Source organism: Pseudonaja textilis, chromosome 4 (assembly GCF_049901715.1).
Source record: "Pseudonaja textilis isolate UNSWEBS1 chromosome 4, rPseTex1.2, whole genome shotgun sequence".
Lineage (NCBI taxonomy): Eukaryota > Metazoa > Chordata > Lepidosauria > Squamata > Elapidae > Pseudonaja > Pseudonaja textilis.
This window is the reverse complement of record NC_141993.1, coordinates 35,570,670-35,598,237: the sequence shown is the minus strand read 5'-3', so window position 1 is coordinate 35,598,237 and position 27,568 is coordinate 35,570,670. Positions and strand designations below refer to the sequence as shown.

General features: G+C 41.5%; 1 protein-coding gene across 2 annotated transcripts in view; it reads right to left on the bottom strand.

Annotated features, from left to right (window-relative positions):
* Positions 1–27,568, bottom strand: part of CHST15 (carbohydrate sulfotransferase 15) — a 69,526-nt gene that overhangs the window by 14,116 nt on the left and 27,842 nt on the right. For both annotated transcript variants that reach the window (XM_087932566.1, XM_026704931.2), the window contains exon 2: positions 810–1,844. In XM_087932566.1, coding sequence (XP_087788692.1) covers positions 810–1,349 — 540 coding nt within the window. In that variant the 5' untranslated portion in view covers positions 1,350–1,844. The remainder of the gene's footprint in view (positions 1–809; positions 1,845–27,568) is intronic.

The following is a 27,568-nucleotide window of genomic DNA, read 5'->3' as shown; positions in this document are numbered from 1 at the left end:
ATATAAAAATTAATTTTTATTATTATTAATACCTGTCACAGCTTGAATTTTGTTCATTTGTGTAAGTTAAAAGTTTTATAATTACTAATATCTTACAAGGATTGAACTTGTAAGTTTAAAAGTGTTGATGTAATCTTGAATATCCAGAGACAAAAGATTAATTTTGCACGATAGCCATTTTATCTTGCAAGTCTTCCCAAACTGGTGTTGTACTTCATCTTCCAAAATTCCTTTACTTGGTGAAAGTTGAGCTTCACAATTGCAATTCTAACCAGCTTCCACATGCTCAGTGCATCTAAACACTATCCACATTTCCTAGCATCGAAAATTTCCTTGAGACTTCTCTAAATCAAGAGCTCTGCATTTGCTTATTTGACTACCTGTCTATAAAAGTAGCAGCCATTTATCTCCTTTATGCCTATTAAATTATAAGGAAACATGTGAAACATAAAGAAAAGATGTGTTTTAATATGATAAAATTAAATATAGCCATATAATCTCTACTTTAGGATATTTATTCAAAATAGCAATTCCTTATTAAGAATTGTGCTGGCATAATGGTTAGAATGCAATATTACAGGCTAAATCTGCCGACTGCCAGCAGTTCGATCCTGACTAGTTCAGGGTTGACTCAGCCTTTCATCCTTCTGAGGTAGGTAAAATGAGGACCCAGATTGTTGAGAAAAATATGCTGACACTATAAACTGCTTATACTGTAAAACAGTATACTGGAGTGGTATATAAGTACTACTACTATTCCAATGCAATAAACATTTTTACAACATAAAATAGACCACTTTTATACCTACATGTGCCTCTTGTTTCTTCAGATCTTCCAAGTGAGGAGGATATCTTGGTACAAACTCAATGTGTGAAACAATAGTGTCAATAAGTACTTTAATGTTGGAATAATCCTTTGCATATGAAATATTCATTTTAGATTTTTGGTAATGTTCTTTCTTATCACAGAAATTGCCATTGTCCATTAAGTTTGAATTGCTGGTAAAAACTCCATAACGGAGTGTTGGTTGCATAAGCAAAAGACCATCTTTAGTTCCGGTCAGAATATAAGATGCGGTCACTAACATCATTATTAATAACCCAAAAAATAAGCTGCATATCTTCCCTTTCTTCAAACAAAATAGTCCAGCCCAGCTATTATTATGATCAGTCCTCACTTCCAAAACTGCAAGTAAGTTCATCTGCTTGCTATCCACAAACAAAACTTGATTTTCTCCTCTGCATAGATGACACTTTTGAATGTTATGACTCGGGCCTCGGCATTTGAAACACTGTTTATGCAAGTCATTTGATAACAATGCGATGCAACAATGAATGCAATGCCTCATATTAGTACCATTAAAGCATTGAAGTAAGGATCCATTTACAGTAGTCAGGGAGGAAAATCAAGTAGACAAAAGTCATCTTCTACAAGCAATTAAAAAATCCTTGTGCGATTGTTGTTTTTATATATATATATATATATATTTATAAAGAAAATACTTCACAGATCTTGAAAAATCAAGGCATACTACATGGAACTTTGTTATGAATAATTTGGATCAAAGTTGAGAGCAAGTTGATAAGATTGGGAAAAAACCACTTTAGGTTTTCCCCAAAGAACACAGTGAGAATGGGATTTCACTGTACCACAGGAAAAGACCCCAAAATGAAAATGAGTTCATTGTCCGTGGATTTCATCAAAAAGTAACACAGTCCATTATGTGAGAAAGAATAATATTTTTTAGGTTTGGAAAAAAATCTTTAAAATGTACACTGAAAGATGACTGAAATTTTAGAGAGCTCCATCTTTGTAACAACACTTCGGAATGTGGTTACATGACCTAAAAGAAAACAGAGACAATGTGAATATTCAGAAGGAAATATCCAGAATAATCTACCAGACATTAATCAAAATGTCAGCTAATTTAGTAGGCAATTAATTTTCAATAGTTTTAATAGGTAAAATGGTAATACAAGGTACTATCAAAGGGTCTTCATGATTGTACATCAAGAGCAGTTACATGCTTCAGTAAAATCTCTTTATGCCTTTGTTCAGATTACATTCTTAACAACTGAAAGATACTTTGTAAAACTAGAAGAATTTTTTTAAAAAAACCTCACAACTCTGACAACTCTTATGACTGCACAGAAATGCATACAGAAAATTTTGGCAAAAACAACAGAAAGCATTGCATGTAAAGAAGATTTATAATTGGCTTTGAAAAATACTTTTATACATTTAAATATAAAAGATAACAGATGTAAGTTATGAAACTTGATGTGTTAACATATGTTTCATTACCATATGCATCTTCAGTCTTAAAATACATTTTGCTTGGAGAAGGGGGAGGAGCCAAAACAGTGATGAGACAGCAAGTGTTACAAGGAGCTCCTTCAAGTTGTTTATTTACACCTTATCAGTTTTGATAAGTATACGTTATCAATATACATTGTCAGTTTTTTTTATTTTACAACTAATTTCTCCAGCTGGGGATAATTCATCAAAAACATTAAATGACTGGAGTTGCTCAGTTACAATTAATAATTGAGGCACAACAAAATGCTGACATTTTAAACAACATGTCATCATCACATCAAGTCCATGAATTAAGCTCTCTACTCTGTAAGAGTAACAACACCAAGAATGTAGAAAAACAGTCATTCTATCAAACTCCATGCAGCTGACCAGCAACAACAACGTAAGGTATGTTTTACTTATGCACTTAACAAGTCAAATACAAATCACTGACTCTTTTACTAAATGAAGAAGTGATGAGCGCCCTTTCAAATTAAAGAAGGCATTATTGATTCCAAAAGAGGATCACCTTGGTACCCTTTGGGATAGGGAGTCTTCCCAGACATAAACTGGAAATACATAGCTTAAGAGGGTGATAAAAATCCAGGAGGAATCCTATTCTCCCAGCTAGATATCTCACAACAGAACATCTTTTTAAAATGTACAAGAAACCACCTACAAATTCAGCATTTGCTAGTCACTTCAGACTTCAGGATTTCAGATACATAAAAATGCAAATATGAAGGTATTTGATTCGCCTATAACTGTCCCTGGTCAATCCTGGCTACTGAGTTTCACTTCACACTGTTTATCACACTACATTCCCAGTCTATATTACCAGTTCTTTTTGTGCCCAAGAATTATCCTACTAAGCAACGAACCTACAAATAATCAAGATTTACCCTGTGGCAATAGAAGCTATAGTGTTCTTGTATCCAATTTCATCTCCAGTAAATATACTCTCAGGATTGCTGAAGTGGATGATGTCTCCCAAACAAATCCTCCCAACTCTACAATGTCAGATATCCCCACAATTGCTACCAAGAAGACTCATTTCTTTTCAGTCTCAGGCAAATTGCTCTCTTGGAATAGTAGAGTGGACACCATACCTAAGGAAGTTACATTTATAGAATATATTTCTAAACACAGGATATTCTCCTCCATGCTGCATCGAGAGCCCAGGATGGGTTGACTCCTTCCTTTGATGTCATAGCTGAGTCTGTACTAAGATATAAAAGCCAGCCCCCGGAAGAGACCCCAGCTTTTGACTCAGTTCCTTTCAGTCAGTAGCTGTGTCTCTGAAAGCTTCTGTTAGATAACACTCACCAGCAATCTTCAATGCCGTTTTTCCTTGTTTCAAGCAAGGTTGGGAGAAGCATTGCCAGAGTGCTGTTCAGTCAAGTTGGGCAGCATCTGTAGACCTCCCCCATGCCTGCAGTTTGAGCGGTCGTAAAAAACCATCGGCAAACCGATAACAGCTTCAGCCAGCTGAGGTTCTGTAGATAGCACTCACCAGCGATCTTCAGTATCTTTTTTCCTCGCTTCAGCAGCTCCCAGGATCTGGGCAGTTGCTCTTCCAGGAGAGCAGGGCTCTCTCTCTCCTGCAGCGTTGGGAGCAGCGTTGCCAGAGTGCTGTTCAGACACCTTGGGCATCGTCTGTAGACCTCCCCCATGCCTGCGGTTTGAGCGATCATAAAAAGCGATTGGCAAACTGATACCAGCATCAGCCAGCTGATCGTGTGGCCAGAGCCTGGCCTTTCCTTTGCTCAGGGCTCTTTATAGCCTAAGGAGAAATTCTTCAATCTCGGAGCCTGTTTCCCATAGTCAGCAGCCATCTTGGTTTGAAGCCTTCCACCATGAGGTGAGCGACCATTTTGTAAGCCCGGGGACCAATTTATACCCTAAGGGGCTTAATACAAAAAATTTACAAACAGTTTCTTTCCATCGTAAAAGCCTTTATTTTTCAAATGGAGCAAGATAAGGGTCAGGCAGAGTCCCCCCCCGCCCCCACCGTGGAACAGTCTCTTAAGCCAATAAGAGAAAAAGTTGTAGGCAACACACCCAATCAGTCCAGAGCGAGGTGGCTGCTAAAATCAGAGCTCAGGCTCTAGGCCCTAAGAAGGCAACTCAGCCTAAGTTGAGGGCAGAAAAGCTCAGACATGCAGCCCTAGAGAGGCAGTTCAACAGAACTATTCAACAGAAGGGAGTGCAACTACAGCATGTTTCAGGTGATACCTGTGGGCCCCAGCCAAGCCCTCCCAGGGGAGGAGAAGTTATCTATGAGCCTGTCTCCTGAGGCTTTTGTAGTACAATGATCCTCAGGATCTAAGCAGATCTGGGCCTTATTTTCAACAGGCTTCTGGGCCCTATGCTCCTCCCCCTCCCTCCAGACCTCGAACCTCTCCTCAATCTAGGCCTAAAGCCACCTTCACTCCCTCAGCAGCGGGCCTTCGGCCTTCTGCCCCTACCTTTGAGCATAGACCAGGGGATATCCAAGATGTTGTCTCTTTGGCCATTAGGCAGGGATTGGCTGAAGGCTTCAAGCAAATCCTTCAACCTCCAGAAAGGGTTCAGGCCCTTCACCCTTCTCAAACTATAAGTTGCCTCATCAGCCTGATTTACACAGGCCCCAGGACCTCAGGGTCCATTCTTCTCTACCAGAATGGGAGGAGGTTGTTGGGGAGGGAAGGGCTTCACCACCTGAACACAGTTACTCCTCTCGTTCAGAATGTGAAGAAGGCGAGACCTTTGACCAAAATCTTTCAGAGGAGGAGGACTCTCGCCCAGAGCAGACATCCTCTGCATTGGTCTTCAATCCTTCTCTCTTCAGGCCATTACTCAGCATGGCCTTGGTCACTGCCAAGCTGTCACCAGAGGAAGTGGCTCCCGAGCCACAAGGAATTCCCTCTAGCCAGGGAGATGCATTCTTCTCCAAGCCTGTAGTGCATGGAGGGGTTTTTCCTTCTCCCACTTTGTTCCTGGACATGGTCAAGGAACAGTGCGCTTCCCCTTCGGCAGGTCCTCACCCATCTTCTCTGGATAAGCATTTCTACAACATCAGCACAGCCCTGGACAATTCCCTGGCAGTGCTTTCTGTTGACATTCCGGTTCTGGCCTCGTTCCCATTTTCTGGCACTCTCATGTGGGCATCCATATAGTGGCTGCACCAACTCCAGATTAGATTGCCTACATCTGACCTTCGGTCTCACCAAGGCCTTAATAAGATTATTGCAGCGGCGGAATTCACTACAGATCCCAGTCTCAATTCCGCCAAATTTGTATCTAGGGCCATGGCATCTTCAGTAGCAGCAAGAAGACTGTTATGGCTCAGAAATTGGCAGGCGGAGTCATGCCGTAAATGGAAGCTGGTTTCAGTTCCATTCGCAGGTGATAAGCTTTTTGGTAATGCTCTGGAACCTTATCTCATCAAAACCAGAGATAAACGTAAAATTCTCTCTTCCTCTGGGAAGAGAGCCGACTATTGCCCAGCTCCTTATACTGGTAAATAGCTCTTTTGGGAGGGTGGGGATCGCTCCTGCCGTCGCTCTAAGTAATCCCTCGTTCTCCCCACCTGTTATGTCCTGAGGACTCTAGGAGTTCTCACTCAGGTCCAGTCCCTTTGCGTGGGCGACCTTTCCCTTTCACCCATTGGTTGGTTCTTCCCAGCAGCCAGCTATAAAAGCGGGCTGCGGGGTCCAACCAGTTGCTGATTGCTGCGAGCCAGTTCCAGGCGTGGCAAGCACGGTCAGCCCTTTATTGTTATAATAAAGTACTTGTTGCACTCATGCTCTGGTTCAGCCTCTCATTGCCCAAACTTAACACTGGCGACGAGGGTGGGATGGCTACCAGTAGCACCATGCAACCGCTGAGTCACTAGCCGCCGATCCGCAGCCAGAGAGAGAGCGATCGGCCGGCATTAAGAGCAACGCTGATCCGCAGCCAGAGAGAGCGGTCAGCACGCAAAAAGAGCAAACGCTGATCCGCCGACAGAGAAAGCGGTCAGCAAGCGAAGAGAAGCGAATGCTGATCTGCAGCCAGAGAAAGCGGTCAGGTTCAAAAGTTAGAAGCGTCTGTAGCCGCTTGTTAGCCCAGCTACAGGGAAAGTGAAGCGCTGCGAGCCGCAGCCGCTCGGTATCAGGCGCGAAATTCAAACGGTTGTCATTTGAATTCCAAACCTAAGAGAGACACAGCACAGCGCTGTAGCGAAGTCACTGACGCCCACACTGGCGCGAATCTAGACACCACCAACGGCTAACAGCCAACGTGGTTAACCCAGAGAGAGAGAAAGGATAGCGAAAAGCCTCTCCAGAGCTGAAATCACTTGCATACCACGAGCACTAAAACCTTGCCCGTTGTCCCAGAGAGATTTTTCCACAGGTAGCTCAGCCGGTCCCAGCACCATGAGTTCCAATCCAGTATTCCCGGCGTTCAAACCAGACGAAGAGAAGTGGGAATCGTATAAGAACCGCTTCAATCATTACATCGATGCGATCGGCCTGGCGGATGCGGGAGAGCATCGGAAAAAATCCTATTTCCTAATCTACTGCGGAGCCACCGTTTACGATACTGCCGCAGCGCTCATAGCTCCAAGGGAGTTGAAAAACGTTCCGTGGTCCGAGTTGCTTGAGATCCTCACTAACCACTATGCTCCCAGGCCCTCACAGATCGCCAGGAGGTTCACTTTCCGTATGAGGAAGCAATCGAGTAAAGAGACCATCAATCAATATATGGCCGCTCTCAGAACAGCAGCACTGCATTGCGGGTTTGGAACCTACCTGGAGGACATGCTCCTCGATCAATTAGTCTGCGGGGTCAAGGACCTCCACCTACAGAGGCGCCTTCTCGCAAAAAAAGACCTCAACCTCGCACAAGCAGTCGAGGAGGCCTTGGCGGCCGAGCTGGCAACGAACTCAGCCACCGAAATACAGGGCCCAAGTGCCAAGCTGACATCACTCCCAGTCCACTCCGAGGAGGTGGTAGCAGAGGAAACCCTCAGCGATGAAAACGACGTCCACCGCCTCTCCAACGATAGACGGCCGCAGGTAGGGGCCAAAAAAGAAAACACCGGTCCACCCAAGCACATCACCCTGTGCCTAGCCTGTGGGGATCGCATCAAAGGCCACCTGCAAGTTTAAAGGAGCCACCTGCAACAACTGCCATAAAAGGGGGCACATCGCGAGAGTCTGCCAAGCCCCCAAAGCGCAGCACAAAGACACCCTCCTCGCACTCGGGACCGCAGAGGCAAGTATTAAACTGTCGCACGCACCGCCTTGCCAAGCGCACTTGCCACACTGTTAGTAAAATTTCTCTCTCCGTTTCCCTAGAAGGTAAACCGTGCCACATGGAGGTTGACACAGGGTCAGCGCTCTCAATAATTTCGTGGAACACCCTCAAGAGACTCCACCCCAGCCTATCTACTAGCCAGCTTCAAAGATGCCAGTTTGGCCTGAAGGACTACCAGGGAAGACCATTCCTGTGATCGGCAGAGGCAAGTTCCTTGTCAGTTTTAGAACTTTTAAAGGTCACCTACCTCTAGTGGTAGTTAACGGCAATCTACCCACCTTATTGGGGCTCGATTGGTTTCCCCACCTCGGCCTAGGGCTAACAGGAGTCCATGCTGTCTCAACCTTAGACACTGACTCCTTATTCGCTGATTACGCAGATGTGTTCAGCGAGGAGCTGGGGTGTTATAATGGAACCCCCATCTCATTCTCAGTTGACCCCCAGGCAGTCCCAATCAGACTAAAACCGCGTAGAGTCCCATTTGCTATTCGGCCAAAACTAGACGCTGAATTGGATAAACTATTAAAACAAGGGGTCATTGAGCCAACAGATTTCGCCAAGTGGGAGACGCCCATTGTCACACCCCTCAAAAAAGACGGTAGCCTGAGAATTTGCTCGGACTACAAGACAACAATCAATAAATATTTACAAGTTAGCGCTTACCCTGTGCCCGTCATTCAGCATTTATTGCACACATTCGAGCCAGGCAGCATTTTTGCTAAATTGGACATGTCTCAAGCATATCAGCAGTTCCCTGTTGATAACCAAACAGCGGAACTCCAGACCATCGTCACTCACAGGGGTGCCTTCCGATGCAAGCGTCTCCAATTTGGCGTTAGTGTTGCCCCAGGTATTTTTCAATCCCTCATGGAGCGGATTTTACAGGGCCTCCCTGGTGTAGTACCCTACTTCGACGACATCTTAGTCTCGGCCAGGGACAGACCCCAACTCTTCCAGAGAGTGCGAGCAGTGTTAGAGCAGTTCAGACAGCATGGCCTCAAGTTGAAAAAAGAAAAATGTGCCATTGCCACTAGACAGGTGGACTTTCTGGGTTATAAAATTGACGCCTCTGGCATTCACCCCCTGGAGTCCAAGGTTAGGGCAATCCACGAGGCACCCACTCCAACCTCCAAAACTGAGCTACAAGCTTTCTTGGGGCTGCTGAACTTTTACGCATCCTTCTTGCCCCATAAAGCCTCAGTAGCCGAACCCCTACACAGATTACTGGATAAAAAGTCACCTTGGCACTGGGGGCACAAAGAAGACCAGGTGTTTAACGCCGTCAAATCACTACTCACGTCGGAGGCGGTGCTTATCCAATTCGACCCTAACCTTCCTTTAGTACTGGCAGCAGACGCATCCCCTTTTGGAATTGGGGCGGTCCTTAGTCACAGACTTCCCAATGGCGCCGAGGCTCTCATCGCCTTTTTCTCAAGGACGCTCTCTGCCACGGAGCGCAATTACAGCCAGATCGACAAGGAAGCCCTAGCAGCTGTTGCGGCCGTGAAAAAATTTCACGAATTTCTTTTTGGCCATTTTTTCAAACTGGTTACGGACCACAAGCCCCTCCTGGGCCTACTGGCCGGGGACAAACAGACCCCTCAGGTCCTTTCCCCTAGGATGACAAGGTGGACACTCTTCCTAGCAGCCTACTCCTACAAACTTATACACCGCCCGGGCAAAACACTGTCCCACGCCGACGCTCTCAGTCGCTGTCCCTTACCCGCTCCGGCTGAAGACCCCGCTCCTGTCAACGCTATTTTCGAGATCACCCAGTTGGACCTGCCCATCACTGCCCTTGACATTGCTGCTAAAACCAAGGCAGACCAAACGCTCGCCCAGGTGCTCAACTGGGTGAGGAGGGGGTGGCCGGGTGGCAACGTTGAAAACAAATTCACACCCTTTAAGACTCGCATGCAGGAGCTGTCCAGTTTGCAGGGTTGTCTACTATGGGGCACTCGAGTGGTCATCCCGACCTCGCTGCGTACCAGAGTCCTGGAGGTGTTGCACGAGGGACACCCTGGCATCGTGAGAATGAAGGCATTAGCACGCAGCTATGTGTGGTGGCCGGGTCTCGACGAGGACATTGTCAATTGGGTAAGTTCCTGCAACATCTGTCAAGAATCCCGTCCTGCTCCCCCCATTGCCACCCCTACCAGATGGGAGAGCGCCAGCACCCCTTGGTCTAGAATTCATATCGATCTGGCCGGCCCCTTGCATGGGAAGATGTTCCTAGTGGTCGTGGACGCCTATTCCAAATGGATTGACGTAGCGCAGCTATCCACGACCACCACACTAGCAATCACCAATGTGTTAACGCCTGTTCGTAACGCACGGACTACCCGACTCCATTGTCTCCGACAATGGCCCACAGTTCGCATCGACCGAGTTCAGCCGTTTCGTTGCCAACCTGGGTATCCGCCACATTTTCACAGCCCCATTTCATCCTGCCAGTAATGGGTTGGCTGAAAGAGCCGTCAGGACCACTAAAGAAGCCCTCGCCAGGTTCAGCAGGGATGACTGGCACCACAAACTCTCGCGGTTCCTGATGAGCCAGCACTCAACCCCTTGTTCAGTCACCAATAAGTCCCTAGCGGAGCTCCTGATGGGCCGGCGCCTGAGGACTGTATTGGACAGACTTCACCCACAATACTGCCCTGACTCTCCCCTTGCTTCCTCATCGGGGGTTAGACATTTTATTTTACAGGAGCCAGTATTCGCGAGGAACTTCGCTGGGGACCCACTATGGATTCCGGGCGAGGTCATAGCCATCACCGGGCCGAGGTCGTATAGGGTCAGGCTGGAGGATGGCCGCGTCTGGAGGAGGCACATAGACCAACTGCGGAGGCGCCTCAGCACCCTTGCCAGCAGGGATCCAGAGTCACCAGACGAAGGGGAACCTCCTCATCCGCCTCACAGCCACATCGTGCCCAACGACCAGTTCGCACCTACAGTCGTTCCCGACAGCCCGAACTCGGACAACAGCGCCCAGAGAGTTGACCAGCCCGATCCAGTCCACGGGAGCTCGTCCCCAGTAACCAACCCTGCGAGTCCCGGGGATGCCCGAGCCGGAGAGCGCGTTGGTGACACTCTGCCGGCTCTACCGTCACAGACTGACCCTGAACAGACAGACAATGTTCCCGAGCTGCGCCGTTCCGGGCGCCAACACAAGCCCCTGTCTACCTCAAGGACTATGCATGTTCGCATCTGGGGGAAGGGGTGTTATGTCCTGAGGACTCTAGGAGTTCTCACTCAGGTCCAGTCCTTTTGCGTGGGCGACCTTTCCCTTTCACCCATTGGTTGGTTCTTCCCAGCAGCCAGCTATAAAAGCGGGCTGCGGGGTCCAACCAGTTGCTGATTGCTGCGAGCCAGTTCCAGGCATGGCAAGCACGGTCAGCCCTTTATTGTTATAATAAAGTACTTGTTGCACTCATGCTCTGGTTCAGCCTCTCATTGCCCAAACTTAACACCACCCATCGGAGGTCGCCTAGCCTTCTTTGCCTCCAAATGGGAGGATTCAACAGCAGATGCCTGCATGCTCAGCACTATTAGATCAGGATTACAATTGGACTTCCTAATGCAACCCCCTCCCAAAAAAATTTTTTTATATATCTGCCCTGTCTCTTGGGACATTTCAAGGCAAGACCTCATGAATCAGGCCATTCAGCTCCTTTTTGAAATCCAAGCTATTCAAACCTGTTCCCCACTCTCAATGGGGACGTGGGCTTTATTCTCACCTTTCATCGTTCCCAAAGCCTCAGGAGGGGTAGCGAACCATCCTGGATCTAAAATTTCTCAACCAATTTGTAAAATACAGGCTATTTAAAATGCAGACTCTGCATTCTATTTTAGAGAGCGTTCGGGAGGGCGATCTCCTCTCTTCCACTGATCTCATGGAGGCTTACCTCCACATCCCCATTTGGCCTCATTATCGCCAGTTTTTTCCGTTTCTGTTATCAGAATATCCATTACCAGTATCGAGCACTTCCCTTCGGCCTCTCATTGGCTTCAAGGGTCTTCACGAAGGTTCTGGCAGCATTGATGGCATCTCTGCTTTCTGTTCCAGTGAGGATCCAATGCCACTTGGACAACATTTTGATTCTGTCCTCCTTGATCCATGCAGCCCATCGGGATCTGCAAATTACCCTGTCATATCTCCAGAGCCACAGATTTTTCCACTCCTGTCCACTTTAATGGTTCCTGCTTCCCTACCAATGAGCAGGAACCAGCCACTCATCCATCAAGGTCCCGCTCCCGCCACAAATCCGGAGATCTCTCAATTGGTGGTGTTCCCTGTTAATCTGGAAGGGACTCCTTTTCAGGGTCCCAGACAGGCTAGTGATAACCACTGATGCCAGCCTCCTGGATTGGGGTTCCCATATGCAGGGCCAGATAGCTCAGGACCTTGGTCCAGGTCAGAGCAGGCCCTTCCCATAAATTGGCTAGAGCTCAGAGCCATTTTTCTAGATCTCAAGTATTTCAGGCACTCAGTGACCAGCTCTCATGTTCCAGTCCTTATGGACAACATGGCCGCCATGGCTCATGTCAACCAAGGGGGGGGGGGAATGAGGTCCAGAGCCCTCATGGGAGAGGCTCTATGGTTGGGGTTGTGGGCAGAGCAACTCCTGTTGTTGATCTTGGCGGACCACTTCTCCAGGATCAACAACTCCCAGGCAGACTGGCTCAGCAGGAGCCTAGTCGACCAGGCAGAATGGTCTATTCCTCCTTCTCTATTCAGGGACCTTTCCCTCAGATTTGGAACACTGGAGGTGGATCTTCTCTACTCCTCAAATTGCCCAGGTCACCAAATTCTTCACCAGATTTCCTTGCCAGGGAGCGGAGGGGACCAATGCCCTTCGGTGCAGATGGCCCAAAAGTCTCCTCTATGCCTTTCCCCTGCTCCCATCATTCCGGCAGTAATTCGGAAGATGTTGGAGGAATGAGTGGAGCTCCTCCTCCTGGCACCCAAGGATGCCCTGGTTTGCGGACCTGGTCAACCTGTCAGTGGCTTCTCCTTGGAGGATCCCAGCCCATCTAATCTCCCTTCAACAGGGGATTCTGCTCCACCTGGAGCCCCAGTGGCTCAAGCTGACCCTGTGGCACTTGAGCGGCGGCGGCTAGGGGTGGTTGAAAGGGTCATCATCACTATCCTGGCATCTCACAAACCTCCCACAAGGCACATCTATGATGCCACCTGGAAGGCCCTTCCCGATGGTGCCTTAGGGAGGGTCTCTCTCTCTCCCACTTTAGCCCAGTTGGCAGAGGTTCTTAGATTCTTTCAGCATGATCTGGAGAAAAGTTTGGCCCCCAACACCTTACACAGGCAGGTTGAGGCCCTCTCCTCAGTTCTTTCATGGGGTTTGCTTCCTTCCTTATCCCATCACCCTTCAGTCAGGTTTTCAAAAGGGGCTTCCAGCCTGCACCCTCCGGTGGTTCACAGGTATCTTTCCTGGGATCTTCATGTGGTCCTTTATGCCCTTACAAAGCCCCCTTTTGAACCCCTCAGAACATTGTCTCTCTGTTTCCTGACTCTGAAGGTAGTATTCCTTGTTTCCATCACTTCAGCCAGGCGGATATCCGAGCTCGCTGCTCTTTCCATCAGACAGGACCTTTGTTCCTTTCATGAGGATAGGGTTGTCCTCAGTCCGGACCCCTCATTTATTCCAAGGGTTAACACCTGTTTCACAGGTCCCAGGACATTATGTTGCCTGGCTTCTGCCCCCTCCCGCACCATGACATAGAGCAGCAGTGGCACTCACTAGACGTAGGTAGGGCTCTTAGAATATACAATAAGCGCACTTCCTCCTTCAGGAAGTCTGAAGCCATTTTGTTTCCTTTTCCCTTCTCACTAGGGGCACAAGGCCTCTTCTCCTACTATTAGCAGGTGGGTCAGATCTTGCATTGAGCAGGCCTACAAAGCTGTGGCCCTTCCGGTTCCTCGAGGTCTGACAGTGCACTCTACCAGAAACGCGGCCACTTCAGCTGCCTGGGTGACCCAAGCACCCTTGGAGGAGATCTGTCGTGCAGCCACGTGGACATCTCCATCTCCTTTCATCAGATACTACCATCTGGGTGTCTTTGCCTCGGCAACTGCAGCCTTCAGCAGACAAGTGGTTCAACTATCAGTGTGATGAGGCAGACGAGGACCCACCCGTGGACATGCAAGTGTTGGTATGTCCCATCCTGGGCTCTCAATGCAGCATGGAGGAGAATGGGCATTGGTAGAAGTTTTCCTGATCGCCCTTTCTATCTATGCTGCGAGAGAGCCCAGCCCCTCCCTTGATTCATCCAGAGAGGGTAAGTCATATTTCTGTATTCATTTGTGCTTTCAGAGACACCTTTCAGTCTGTCAAGTATCTTCGCCAAAGCTGGGGTCTCTTCCGGGGGCTGGCTTTTATATCTTAGTACAGACTCAGCTAAATGATGTCATAGGAAGGAGTCAACCCATCCTGGGCTCTCTCGCAGCATAGACAGAAAGGGCGTTCAGGGAAACTTCTACCAACGCCCATTCTTACTTCAGGAAGCTTGGAAAACTCACACTATTTTTTTTTCTTTTTACAACTCTTTAATCCCTTTATTCAGGGTAGAGTTGGGGCAACTGAATGGAGCTGAGCATGTACTGGCCAGATACCCTTCCTGATGCCAATGTGAAGTTTGCAGCAGATATTTTCTCTTTGTTCCCAAATAATGAATCATCTGCCACTGCCTAGGACCGAAGTCTCAACCTTCTGAGCAGGAGGTGAGCATCTTCACCACCACACCAATCTATATAAATAACTCTGCTGCAGTGCCTGGCCTAGGAAATCGTAGACTGAGGGGAGGCATTATGTTTACACATTTCACTGAATCTTAATATAATTTCAAATTAAATGTTTGAAACAATAACTGCAAGTTGTCACCATTAATTTTATCAATGTGACCTTATTATTGATAAATATCTATATATTGCATTTCTGAATATGCTCTTAGGTTAACAGCATTTGAACTAAGGTATAAAAATCTATAATACATCAATACCATCCAGATCTAAAGACTGTATCTTCTTTATTTGTTAGGAAAGCTAAATATGAAACTGGTGATATTAAGGGGTGAAATGTAAAGATAATGGACTGTATGTGGTCCGTCGTTGCCAAAAGAAAAACAGCTACATAGAAGAATCTGCTCTTTATGGTGTGGGTTAATCAGTAAAAGCACAGAAGTAAGTTGAATATAAAGGGAATAAATTACTTCAGAAGTGTGCATTATAAAACTAAAAGATATAAGTTAAAAATGAATGAGAGCTGATTGAGATTGAAGACAGATTTGAACCAATGCAAAAGAAGTATACAGAAGTGATTTTAAGATTCTCAAAAACGAAGTGGTAAGGAGTTCAGCAAACAAAAGGCAACGTGGGAATCCCAGAAGAGAGGCTATGAAAGCAAGGATAGTGTGCAAAGATAGAAGTAAAGCGAATTGTGTTGGATAAAACTAGATTTATATATGTTACTCTTGACTTATGCTTGTAATTTATTTTGCTTAATGTTTCTTACTCTTTTCCTACCCCAGAAATAGGAGAAGTCTTCTATGCTTCATGCTATGAAGAAAAATGATTGAAACAAGACTTGGAATTTTATTTTAAAGCTATTAGTGAAACAATTGCTTGAAATGCCATTGCTGGAGTAGGAAAAGCCTTATAGGACATTAAATCTCATTTATTCAACAAAATGTCATAATAACATTATAGAATATAGAATATGACTTCCAAGTCCAGCCCATTCACATCTTTCCAAAAGCAGAGATATTTGTATTTTCAAGTGGGAATAAAATGGGGAAATGTAATAAAACTCACTAGGTGATACTGCACTATCTAAAAAACAATTAAGAATGATTTGCCCCCTGGAATGCAAGCAATGCAGTGATTATAAATAGTGTCAACAGTTGGATACTTGTTTGGATATGGATCCAACTGATGCATGAAATTTTGGACAACAGCTGCAGTATCTGCAGAAAACAATTTAAACAGAGAAAGAATATATCCTTAAATCCATGAAAAAGGTTAAAAGGGTTGATGAAAAAGATCTTGCAATTCTAATAGAAGCTTGAAGTCTGCCAAGTTATTTCCATTTGTGACTTGAATTTCATTAGACAGTACTGACTACCTTATTTCATATGCTGGAGAGGGGGAAAAAATCAATTATTTTTTTGTAAAAGTATGTATTTCCAAAATTCAGGTGAGAAGCCTAATGTTGAAAGGGGGAGAGGGGACCTGGCATCCAGCCAGGAGGAAATTAAGTCCTAAGAAATGCAAAATATTAAATAGGTTTCTATTCTGTCCTTAAGGAAAGATAGTAAATTAAGTTTTAATGTTTGTAGTAAGTACTAAATTATTTAACGATTATAGTAAGTACTTTTTTTGGTCCCTGTGTAACAGTTTTTCATATGTTACTTAATGATATCCAAGAGAACATTGTGACCTTTTTGTAGACAAGAGTTTGGACTACTATTCTAGGGGGCTGAAAGTAGGTGAGACCATATCATGCACCATTCCAAATTAAAATAAAATAAATTTTCTTTCTTCTTGAATGTTTTCATTCAGTTAATGAATTTTAATTTGGTGTGCCATACATACTTAATTATCCAGAAGTATAACTGTTTATACATATCAAGACAGGGGTTTACAATTTAACCCAATTTAAGGTTTACAATATTCATTGCAATTGATCAGCTCCATTCATCTCTACCGCTAACATAAATTAATACATGTTTCAGCTAAGAAATTGTCTCTTCGCATTCCATTCAATCATGCTTAAATTAAACCAAGAACCATACTGAAAAATAAAGTAACAGGCTATTCCACAACCATCCCCTGCTGAGGTGGGAAGTAGCAATAACTTTCTAAACATAAACAACAAAGGAAGAGTCCATGAACTTTCAATAAAAAGTGGCAGCATTTTTTTTAAAGAAAAGGCAAAAGTGTGGTTTGGCAGGTAACCACATGCAAAATATAATCATAGCATGAGAAAGAGCAAAAGGTCGGAGATTTTACCGGCAGAAGATTTATTGGACTATTTATACCACTAAACTCCCAACATAACCTCTAGAAAAACAGAATGAATGGAAGGGACCTTGAAAGTCTTCTAGTACAAGCCCCTGCTCAAATAGGAAACCCTACCCCATTTCAAACAAGTATTGGAGCACCCACAACTTCTGGAGGCAGGTCATTCCACTAATTAATTGTTCTAACTGTAAAGAAATTTCTCCTTAGTTCTAGGTTGCTTCTCTACTTGATTAGTTTCCATTCATTGCTTCTTGTCCTGCCTTCAGGTACTTCGGAGACTAGGTTGGCTCCCCTCTTCTTTATGGCAGCCCCTCAAATATTGGAACATTGCTATCATATCACCTAGTCTTTTTCATTAAACTAGACATACCCAATTCCTGCAACCATTGTTCATATGTTTTAGCCTCCAGTCCCCTAATCATCCTTGTTGCTTTTCTCTGCACTCTTTCTACAGTCTCAACATCTTTTTTGTATTGTGGCAACCAAAACTGGATGCAATATTCCAAGTGTGGTCTTCTAAAATTCTCAAAGCATTATAAAGTAATATTAACACTTTGTGTGATCCTGATTCTATCCCTCTATTAATGCAGCTTAGGACTGTGTTGTTTTTTTGGCAGCTGCAGCACATTGATAGTTCATATTTAAGTGATTGTCCCTAGGATTCCAAGATCCCTGTCACAGTTACTGATACCATTGAGTCAGGTACCATCTATTCTATGCCTGTGCATTTGTTTTTTTCTTGCCTAAATGTAGAACTTTACTTTTCTAATCATTAAATTTCATTTTGTTAGATAGGACCTAGTATTCAAGTCTATCAAGATTCCTCTGAATCTCGAGCTTTCTAATATTAGAACTATATCAAAAAGCCGGGAATAGAAAGAGAAATATTGTTTATGTGTCTGTTTCATGAACAAATATTTAATGAAAGAGTTTGTCAACTATAGTCTATTAACTAAAATATGAATGAATGTATATATTCATACAGTATATATTCATTCATATTTTAGTTACTCTAGTACTATATATGAAACACAGCTTAGTTGATGCTGTGCTAATATCCTCTTTATTCTAGCAATAAACTTTCCTAATTCAATAAACTAACTAATTCAATATATCTCACAGCAGAATTTTCCATCTTTCTTCTTGAATGTGAATCAGGTCAATGTATACAAGTATTACTATATTCAACATTTAATGATGAACTGACCTCCCCAAGATGAAGTGGTAATTAGTAGCTTAGATGGTTTGTGAAGAAGGATAGAATATATGGAGATTTAACAGCTTCATTAACAGCCTTTGTTCCAATATCAGCATTATCTATTCAGGAGAACCTTTATGTTTTTTTCTTCTCAGTAATGCCAAGAAGAACATAAGATTCCTAATTTATCCTAACTGATGTCCTACTCTAGATTTCACATATATGGTTATTGCAACAGTTCCACAACTGTCTTACACAAGGAATGCAAATCCATTTCTTTATGTCTGGCATGTCAAATCAGAACTATCAGTGCAATTAAAATTTGAGTCTGTATTATTATTGCTACACATTGCTGTACAGAGGGTGCTTAAGTAATATAGTAGACTACTGGAGTTGTACTGTTTTCTAAAGTACTAAATGTTCCCAGTATTAATATTTTACCCTCAGGATCTACTATAAATTCAATGTAATAATATTACATAAAACATGTTAACTAAATAAACATTTTTCATACCTATATTCAAATATGAATAATAAACTATTTAATGAAAAATGGTCTGATCAGAATGCAGTATGTCAGTTAATGTTAAATAATGTACACTTTTTAATTAATGCTATTTTATTTTCAAACTAGGTTAAATAATATGAGACTTGTATAGGTGAAATTAGTCCATTTTCCAATCCTTTGTTTTACCTGCAATGTTGTTGTGAAAGCTATTTGAAACTGGGACAGTATTCAACAATATAGGGCATTGCTATTTGAGATCCTGCACATATTTTCAATAAAAGATGTGGATAATTTTTCAAACTGCTTGAGTATGCAGAATTTGGCTAAATTCTGTGCCAGATTACAAGCTATGCTAAATGCAACAATAATAAAGGATTTGGTACTAGGAGCGCATGATTGGAATGCAAAAGTGGGAGAAAAGGAGAACATGGCAATGGGAATTACAGAATAAGTACTGCCTCAAGCTATGTAAATGCAAACTCTGCGCATCAACATGATCAGATGTACAACATCAGGAACAGTGTGGCTATAAAATAGGAAACAGAACAAATTCAATTCAGTTGATTAATTACTTCAGGCATGGTATGTGAAATTATTGGTGTCAAAGTTATGGTAACTTGGAAAAATAAAGACAGTAAGTGTGCCAACCTGTTTTGACCTGGAGGACATAGCATATTAATTTAAAATCTATGTAACAAGAAAGGAAAATCTTATTCAGATAATCATAGAAATGCAGGAAAATATACCCAAAGAAGAGTAATCACAAAAGAGATTTAAAAGAAGATACAAAAGAAGCCATTTTGAGAATTTACATTTTCAAAAAGAAAATGCAGTCAGAAATTTACTCCATTAATAAGTTAAATATGGCATGCAATAGATTAGGTGTGAAATAAAAAAGTACCAGGTGAGATGAAATATGCCTGGTTGGTTTAAAGTTACAAGAGACAGACAGTTCGATTGCTAACATTTGTATGACAAATATGGGATAAAACTGGACTTAGAGATTGGAAAAGACGTAAGTTTAACTGTAAACCTAAGGAGGAAGATGGAAGAGAATGAACAAATAAGTACAAGTAGTCCTTGACTTAGAACAGTTCATTTAGTGACTGTTCAAAGTTACAACAGCACTATCAACACATTTTTCACATTTATGACCTTTGTAGCATTCCCATGATCATTTGATCAAAATTCAGATGCTTGACAACTGGTTCATACTTATGACCACTGCTGTGTCCCAAGGTCAACACCTTTTCCAACCTTTTGACAAGCAAAGTCAAGGGAAAAGCCAGATTTACTTAACAACCAGGTTATTAATTTATCAACTGCAGTGATTCACTTAACAACTGTAGCAAGAAAGGTCGTAAAATGTGGCAAAAATCACTTAACAAATGTCTCTGATTTTTCCAAAGGTACTTTTACAAGAGGCAACTGGAATTCCTGTTTTTTTCTTTGAGGCCGTTTTGCTTCTCATCCAAGAAGCTTCTTCAGTTCTTCGAATGGATAAGAAGCAAAATGCCTTCAAAGAAAAACCAGAAATTCCAGTTCCCTTTTGAAAAAATGCCTTTGGAAAAACCATGATCTGGATGACCGAGGCTCTCCAGACACTCACTTAACAACATATATTTTGGACTCAATTGTGTTCATAACTCAAGGACTACCAATAAACTGTTATATAAATACATTTTTGCTTAAGATCATACCAAGAAAAATACAGCCACGTATGGAAAGAAAAATGAACAGCAGGCTCAAAAATAGACAGAATGATATGAGATCTGATACCTAATAAAATATAAATGAGTAACTGAAAAAGTAACAGAATTATGCTTCGGCTTTCTCTTGTTGACTACCACAGGCCATTTCATCTGTAAATTACACCAGAATGTGCAATATATTAATACTAAAAACTTGCTGTTCCTGTAAAGGCCTGATATCAGAATGGCCCTGTCACTGCACTACCACCCCAATCTACTATTATTGCTGAGCACTTTAGATTTTATGGCAGAAATGACAATGCAGGACAAAGCCTCACAAGATGTACTGTTGACTTTAAAAAGTGATTCCCGCTTGTGCATCTCTTCTGTAGAGAGATACTGTACCGTGGGTACTATAGACGGCATCACTCCCTCTAGGCAGTGGATAAGAAATCTCACTAATAGAAAAATAAGGCATTCTGATTCTGTGGGGTTGAATATTTATAATAGACCTGCCACTTTATATAGGAGACTTGTCACAATTTGGAATAACAAAGCCATGTTATTTTAGTGTCCCAGAATGGAGGCGTATTACATCTAGTCCTCATTTAAGTTGGAACAGTTGGAATCAGCAATTTGGTTGTTGAAATGGCTGCTAAGTGAAACCATGATTGTGCTAAATGTCAATGAAGGTTCTCATTCATCCAGGTAGAAATGTTTGAAAGTTGAATCGTGGCAACTGGGCTTATTTTCTTGTTTGAGAACAATTTGCTTTTATAACAAAAGCATTATCTTCAACAGAATGCAAGTATTTGAAAAAGTGGACTTAAAAGATCCTTTTAATGGTTCCTCTTATTGTTGCTTTCTGGTGTTAAAGCAGCTTGTCAAAAGGCAGTAGAATGTAAAATTGGAGCTTGGACAACCATTGTTGTAAATAGCAACATTACATTTAATTGCTAAAAGTCATGTGATGTGCAGGGTCTCATGATACCACTCAGAAATGTAGTTAACAGTGTGTCTGCTAGCAGAGTCTGCTGTTAATTAAGCTATACTGTAATTCAAAAGTTGAACTATTCCCATCAAACGGGTTTTGTTGCTCATTTAGAAGCACCATACATAAATACACAGAACACTAACCCCAGAATGGCATTTAATGAGAACCCAAAGTTATTACAGGCATGATGTAAAACCACTGATTATGCAAGGGAAGATTATGCAAAGAGGAGACCATGGTGGTCGACCAAAGTGGACGATAGGATCAGTAGATTATAGGAATGTCTTGGTAAAGCAACAAGATATTAATAGTGACAGTCTAAATTGTAAACATTTGTTCATGGAATTCTACTAGAATTTTGTCTTTAAAACTGAGTAGGATTTTGAAAACAATAGTAATTTAACAGCATGGGATGAGAAATGAAACTGACTCAATTTACTTCATATTCACTCCTCTGAAGAAACATCACTTGAAAACTATGGGTCCAAGAAATAGCTTCTCATAGTCACTTAAAGAGTGTGTGTGTGTGTGTGTGTGTTAGAAATTGTGAAAGGAACAGGGAAACATCAAGAAAAGAGTTGATTAATGCACTCACTTGAAGGATAATTAGAGCAAGAAATCAGATAAGCTTTCTGAAATTCAAGCTACAGTATACCTCTACACTGTCTTGACAGATTAAATGTCTTTAAGTTAATTCAGATAGATAAGAAATTAGATAATGTTTCAGAGCATAGGCATAGCTTTTCTCACAGACCAATGATTTTGGAGAGAAGAAAAATACTTAACAGCAGTCATCTGCTTGATGCTTGCAAATAAAGCCTTGTTTTTCTACCATGAGGTGTGGCTGTGCACTCATTTCCAAAAATGGAAAGCTCTTCAAAAGATTATTGTATTTACAGGATTCTTTTTTTATGCTGAAGTGGGAGGCAGCAAATTGGAAGAACTCTGGACTGATTTCTGCATTAAACAAAAGTCTCATTTTCCATATCCTGTTTGGAGTGAAAGATAAAAAAAACAAAGTAGCATGAAAGAACCAAGGAACAAAACTATAATTTACAAGATGAAAACTAAATATTTATTTTCTAAACAAGGACTCTACTTTCAGGTGTTCTAACAGTTCCCTGAATAGTCCACCATCTCTTCCTGGGAAGCATTTGGGAACAATTCCAATTGAAAATATGTAAAAGACAACCTGATACAAAAAGAAAGAAATATTCAGAATTCCCTTCATTCTTTTCAACATATGGCAAATACCAATCAAAGGAAATTAACTGAAATTAATTATTTGAAAAATAATTAATGAACCAATAATTTTGCCTTGCCCCTTTGCAAATTGGGAAAGCAGAATTTTAATTGCACTGTATGCATTATATAGAAGTGCTAATGAAAAGTGTTCAAAATTTCACAACACAACAATGCTATGGCCAAACCAGATTTGAGGTGCAGTGACCAAGATGACAACTAAGGGGGAAGTTTCTTTTATCTTTCATTTTAATCAAGCAAATTTTAGTATAATATTTAACCAAGATGTGTGGATTTTTTACTAGAAAACTGATATCAACTGTCTTATTATATTTCAGATTTGTGAACTCATAATTTGGACTCTATACCTGAACTTCTTGTTTTTTCTGTCTGTGTGTGTTTTATTTCTTACATTATTTTAAAATATATAATAAAGAATTAGAAAAAATTCCAATATAAAATATATACATATCTTCAATAATCTACATATCAAACATTAGTACAAAGAAATTGTTCTTACTGTTATTATTTTTGTTAGTTTAGCCAAAAGAAATATTGATCTATCCAATATGATAATTTTTCTTTGAAATGTAGCTTTGGTGATAAATCTTTCATTGGTCCAAATTAGAATATGACTATCTGTCCAGGGGTGGGATTCAAAAATCCCAGCAACCAGTTTGCTGCCTGGTTGCTGGGTGGGCGTGGCCATGGTGTGGAGTACCGGAACTTCCTGTTTCCGGCTTCTGGTAGGCCTCCAGAGGCCAGAGAGGCCATTTCCACCCTCTGAAGGGTCCAGAGGCCTCTCCTGGACCTCTGGCAGGGTGAAAACAGCCTCCCCCAGCCTCTGGAGGTCCATTGGAAGGCAGAAATAGGCCCATTTTGCCACTTCCGTTTTTTCTGGGAAGGCTGTTTTTTGCCCTCCCACAGTCTCCTGCACTTATCTCCATCAAAAATGGGCTGTGCAGAGACTCCGGGGAGGGGAGGGGCAAGGCCAGCCGGTCATTTGAAATATCAGTCCAAACTGGTAGAACCCCACCCCTGTATCTGTCCCATAATTTGCCAAAACATTAAATCTTCTCTAGTAAAACTTTCAAGTATGGATCAAATGTCATATTTATCCTAAAAAAAATCAATTAAAATATACTCAATTTTTTCACCATTACAGATATAGAAAAAAAAAGAGAGAAAGCATTTTTGTAAATTAGAATACATTCACTGATGGTAAAAAGAAATATAATTATTAAATTTCTTGTTCCTTGCTATTGTTATCTATTCTCACACAACATAAAAGAATAGAGCTGGCTTAACCTACACTATCATACCAAAAATGAGAAATTCAATCAATCAATCAATAAGAATAGAACTAGAAGGAACCTCGGAGGTCTTCTAGTGCAATTCCCTGCTCAAGCAGGAGACCGGATACCATTTGAGACTTTTTAAAAGTCTCCAGTGATGTAGTACCCACAACTTCTGAAGGCAAGCTATTCCATTGGTTGATTACTTTCACTGTTGTGAAATTTTCCTTAGTTCTAAGTTGCTTCTTTCCTTGGTTAGTTTCCAACCACTGTTTCTTGTCTTGCTTTTTGGTGGTTTGAAAAATAGTTTTCAAATCTTTGTAGGAGCCTCTCAAATATTGGAATATTTCGATCACATCACTCCTGGTCCTTCTTTTCATTAGACTAAACACATCCAATTCCTGTAACCTTTCTTTCTATGTTTTAGCCTCCAGCCCACTAAACATTTTTGTTGCTTTTCTCTGCACTCTTTCTAGAGTCTCAACATCTTTTTTATGTTGTGGTGACTAGAACTGGATGCAGTATTCCAAGTGTGGTCTTACTGTTTCTGGGAGAAAATTGCAACATTCTCATTTCCATTATTAAACTTGTTTGCTTGAATATTTTTGAACTGTAATCCTGTAGTTAAAAAAAAAACCCGTTTTATCTTTCAAAGTAAAACTATACTATTTATCTGGACTTTTAAAGGAAGGCAATTTAGATGTTTTTGTCAGTTTAATTGGAGCTCTGAGTCATTTTTACCAAGTAACCTTGAGATAATGAACCGAAATTGATTTTATCCTTCATATTCAATATTAAGAACTAGCTAAATTATCTATTGTATTATCAGATACTGGGTTTTGGTTTTTTGAAAAAAGGCTACCTACATAGTTCAGTAGCTATATATAAAGTATACACAAATAGCACAGATGAATAAAAATACATTCTGTGTGTTTGAAAATGTATATATAATTTTCCCACTATTATAACCACAATGCGCAATTTTCCTGAACATCCCACACTACTCTTGAGACTGTACACCAAGTTTAGGGGAAAAAAGAGCTGAAGCTAAAAATACATTCCATCTCTATATCAAAAAGACCATTCAGAATCATTGCTACAATAAGTTTATAACTGAATATCTAAAACACACAAATTTTGAATAAATAATTCCAGCAGTAGGTAATTCCCCCCAAATCCTAATTAATGTGAACTAAATCAACTGTTGAAAAATAAGTATACTATTTACAACAATCTATCTCCATTGTTTGTTTGTTTTTAAGTTTTCAGTTGATTCATAACGGCAGATAAAAACCCAAAAAAACAGGAAACAATTATGGCACAGATTATATCAAATTAAGTTGAATATATTACTTTCGATAAGGTAAGCTTATCTTTGGGGGGCAGGTTGGATCATAACATGAATTTATCAAGTCCAATTAAAATAAAACATGGAAATGAAGAAATAATTGATTGCATCAACAAATGAAAGCTTTTTAAAAAGTCATTAAAATTTTCCTTAATACGGCGTATCTTCTCTGAGAATTCTATGCATCCTGGTTTATAGGTTAAGAGATATAAACAGGAAAATATTGCTTTCTTCTCAAAGTAACCTCATCACAGAATTTAGATTTATAAACATCAAGTAGTCCAACATAACCAGCAAGATTTATGACTTGAATCCAGATTTCATAATCTAAAACCAATTACCTAAGCATTACCCTAGTTCTTACCTTGCTTAATTCCTTAAATGGGAGTTAGATTCCACTGAATCATATGCTACATCACATGGTTATTCATAGAGAATAAGTTACAAGGCTCGGTCATGTACATATATGAGCACACATCCATCCTGATAGTCCTCTCTATAGAAAGCAGCAATAATATTCTACATATAATTTAGCCTATTGAATCTTCCCATGTGTAATGCATTGTAATTTAAGCTGCTTATACATGAAACAGTAATATACTGTAAGTTCCTGTATCCTGTATCTTTGGCCAATGAAACACCATTATAATCATATATAGTATCTTCTCTCATCACATAACAAGAATTCTTATATGGCATGATTAAACAAAAAACAAAAAACTGTTCCATAAAGCTGGAGATACAACCTCTCAAAAGCTGAGGACAATTAATAATTCATTCAGGAACCACTCACTGGATTGGTCAATTCCATAGATATCTAGGAACCAAGCTACATAGAGTCCAAAAACCTACTAGCACACAAACCAGGGTCTACAACACACTTGTTACAGGACTACTTGTAATTGTTATATGCCAGTAAATGGGCACTAACTCCTACTGTACAGTATTCTTTTAAAGGCAGCCTATTATAAAGTACAATGCAGTAGTTCAGTTGTGTAGTGTCAAGAGCATAAGCTGCTATCCTCAAGGCCTCCTGTTCCACAACTGACTCATCATCTGAAGCTGAGAAAGAGTTCTCCCTTATATCTTATATATACCTTATATCTGCTACTCAATAGGAGCCATACAACCAGTGGGAATGGCCAAGGTGCTGACCTTATTCTTGAAGGAACACAATCTCATTTAGACCTAATTCCAGAGCCACTGTTTTCCAAGGGCCAGAGGTTTTATTGGCAAATAGTAATTCTCTCTTGTCAGGAGTTATTCTAACTTTATTTATTTACCAGATTATAAATGAACATGGTCTTACTACAAATGGACTTGGCATTTACCACCAGTAGTTTAAGGTTAATCACCAGTGACCCATCATGCTGGACCCAGGATCAAGGTTTTGGGGGGCAGACGTAGAAGCTAAAAGGAAATTCTGGTTTCCCAGTCCTTGGAATAGTTCATCCAATGGATATATTTCTCTGTTCATCATCACCTTTTCTCACCTATGCCCTATCATACCAATCTCACTTCTATTTCTATCATCAGAAATTGTGTAAGGAAAGGGTCTTCAAACTTGGCAAGTTTAAGACTTGCGGACTTGAGGAACTTCTGGTTTGTCGGCTTCGGTGACAGCAGGGATTTACGTTTCTCCGCAATCCCTGCTGTGCTAGCTGCCTTGGTGCCTCCAATCCTGACGGATTTGGAGGCTAAGGCTGCCCTGTTGGGGCAGCTGAAGATAGGGGGGATCCGGACAGGGATTGAGAGGTATCGCAAACCCCATCCCCAGCTGGCAATAACCCTCTTCTCTCAAGACGGTGGAGCGGCGGTCTTAATGGCCGCCATGAAGAAGCCGGCAACTGGATAAAGAATGTGCAGGAGGAAGAAGAAGGAATTTTAAAACGAAAGATTTTTCTTGGTCGAACTGGGACCTTAAGGACATATTCAACACCTGGGAAAGTATTGGCTTTTTTCTGGATGCTACAATGTTCCCAATTGATGTTTTCAGTGGCGAAGAAAAGTGATGAAAAGGGAAAGTTACTCTCCCTCCCTTATGGAATTAACAAATGGACAAGGAAAACCTGCTTTTTAATAGAAGGTAAAACCTAAACTCCTTTCTTATAAGTGGGAAGGGAGAGGCTTGGAAAAAAAATTTTTTATTCTAAGACTTTGCTGGAGGAGATGCCTTGAAGATAAAGAGAATAGAAATTAATTGTAAAAAAGATTTAAAGCACAAACTGGATGTTTTTTCCTTCCCTAATTTGACTTCACCCCTGGAAGAGAAATTGTAAAAAGAAGAAGTTTGTACTCTGTCTGGACTGTTTGATGACTTTGGGATTTTGGGACTTTTGGGAACTGTTTTAAGTTTGGAAATAACTGATTGGCTTAACAATAAGAAGAGGATACAGAAAAAGAAGAAGAAACAGTTTAAAATGGCTCTATCTCTTGATGAACTTAAAAAACAATATTTAAAAATAAGGAAAGAAGGCAAAGATGTTATGGGAGAAGCCCTTTGTTTCCTAGATATGGCGCTTGTCATGTGTCAGCAAATTAAACAACAGCTGGAAGAAGCCGAGGAAGAAGAAGCCATTTTTAATGAACTAAATGGTATGACTAAGAAAGAAAGGAGAAAGAGAGGAGCGAAAAGGAAGGACTTAAGAAATAAAAAAATATTTATGAAAGAGA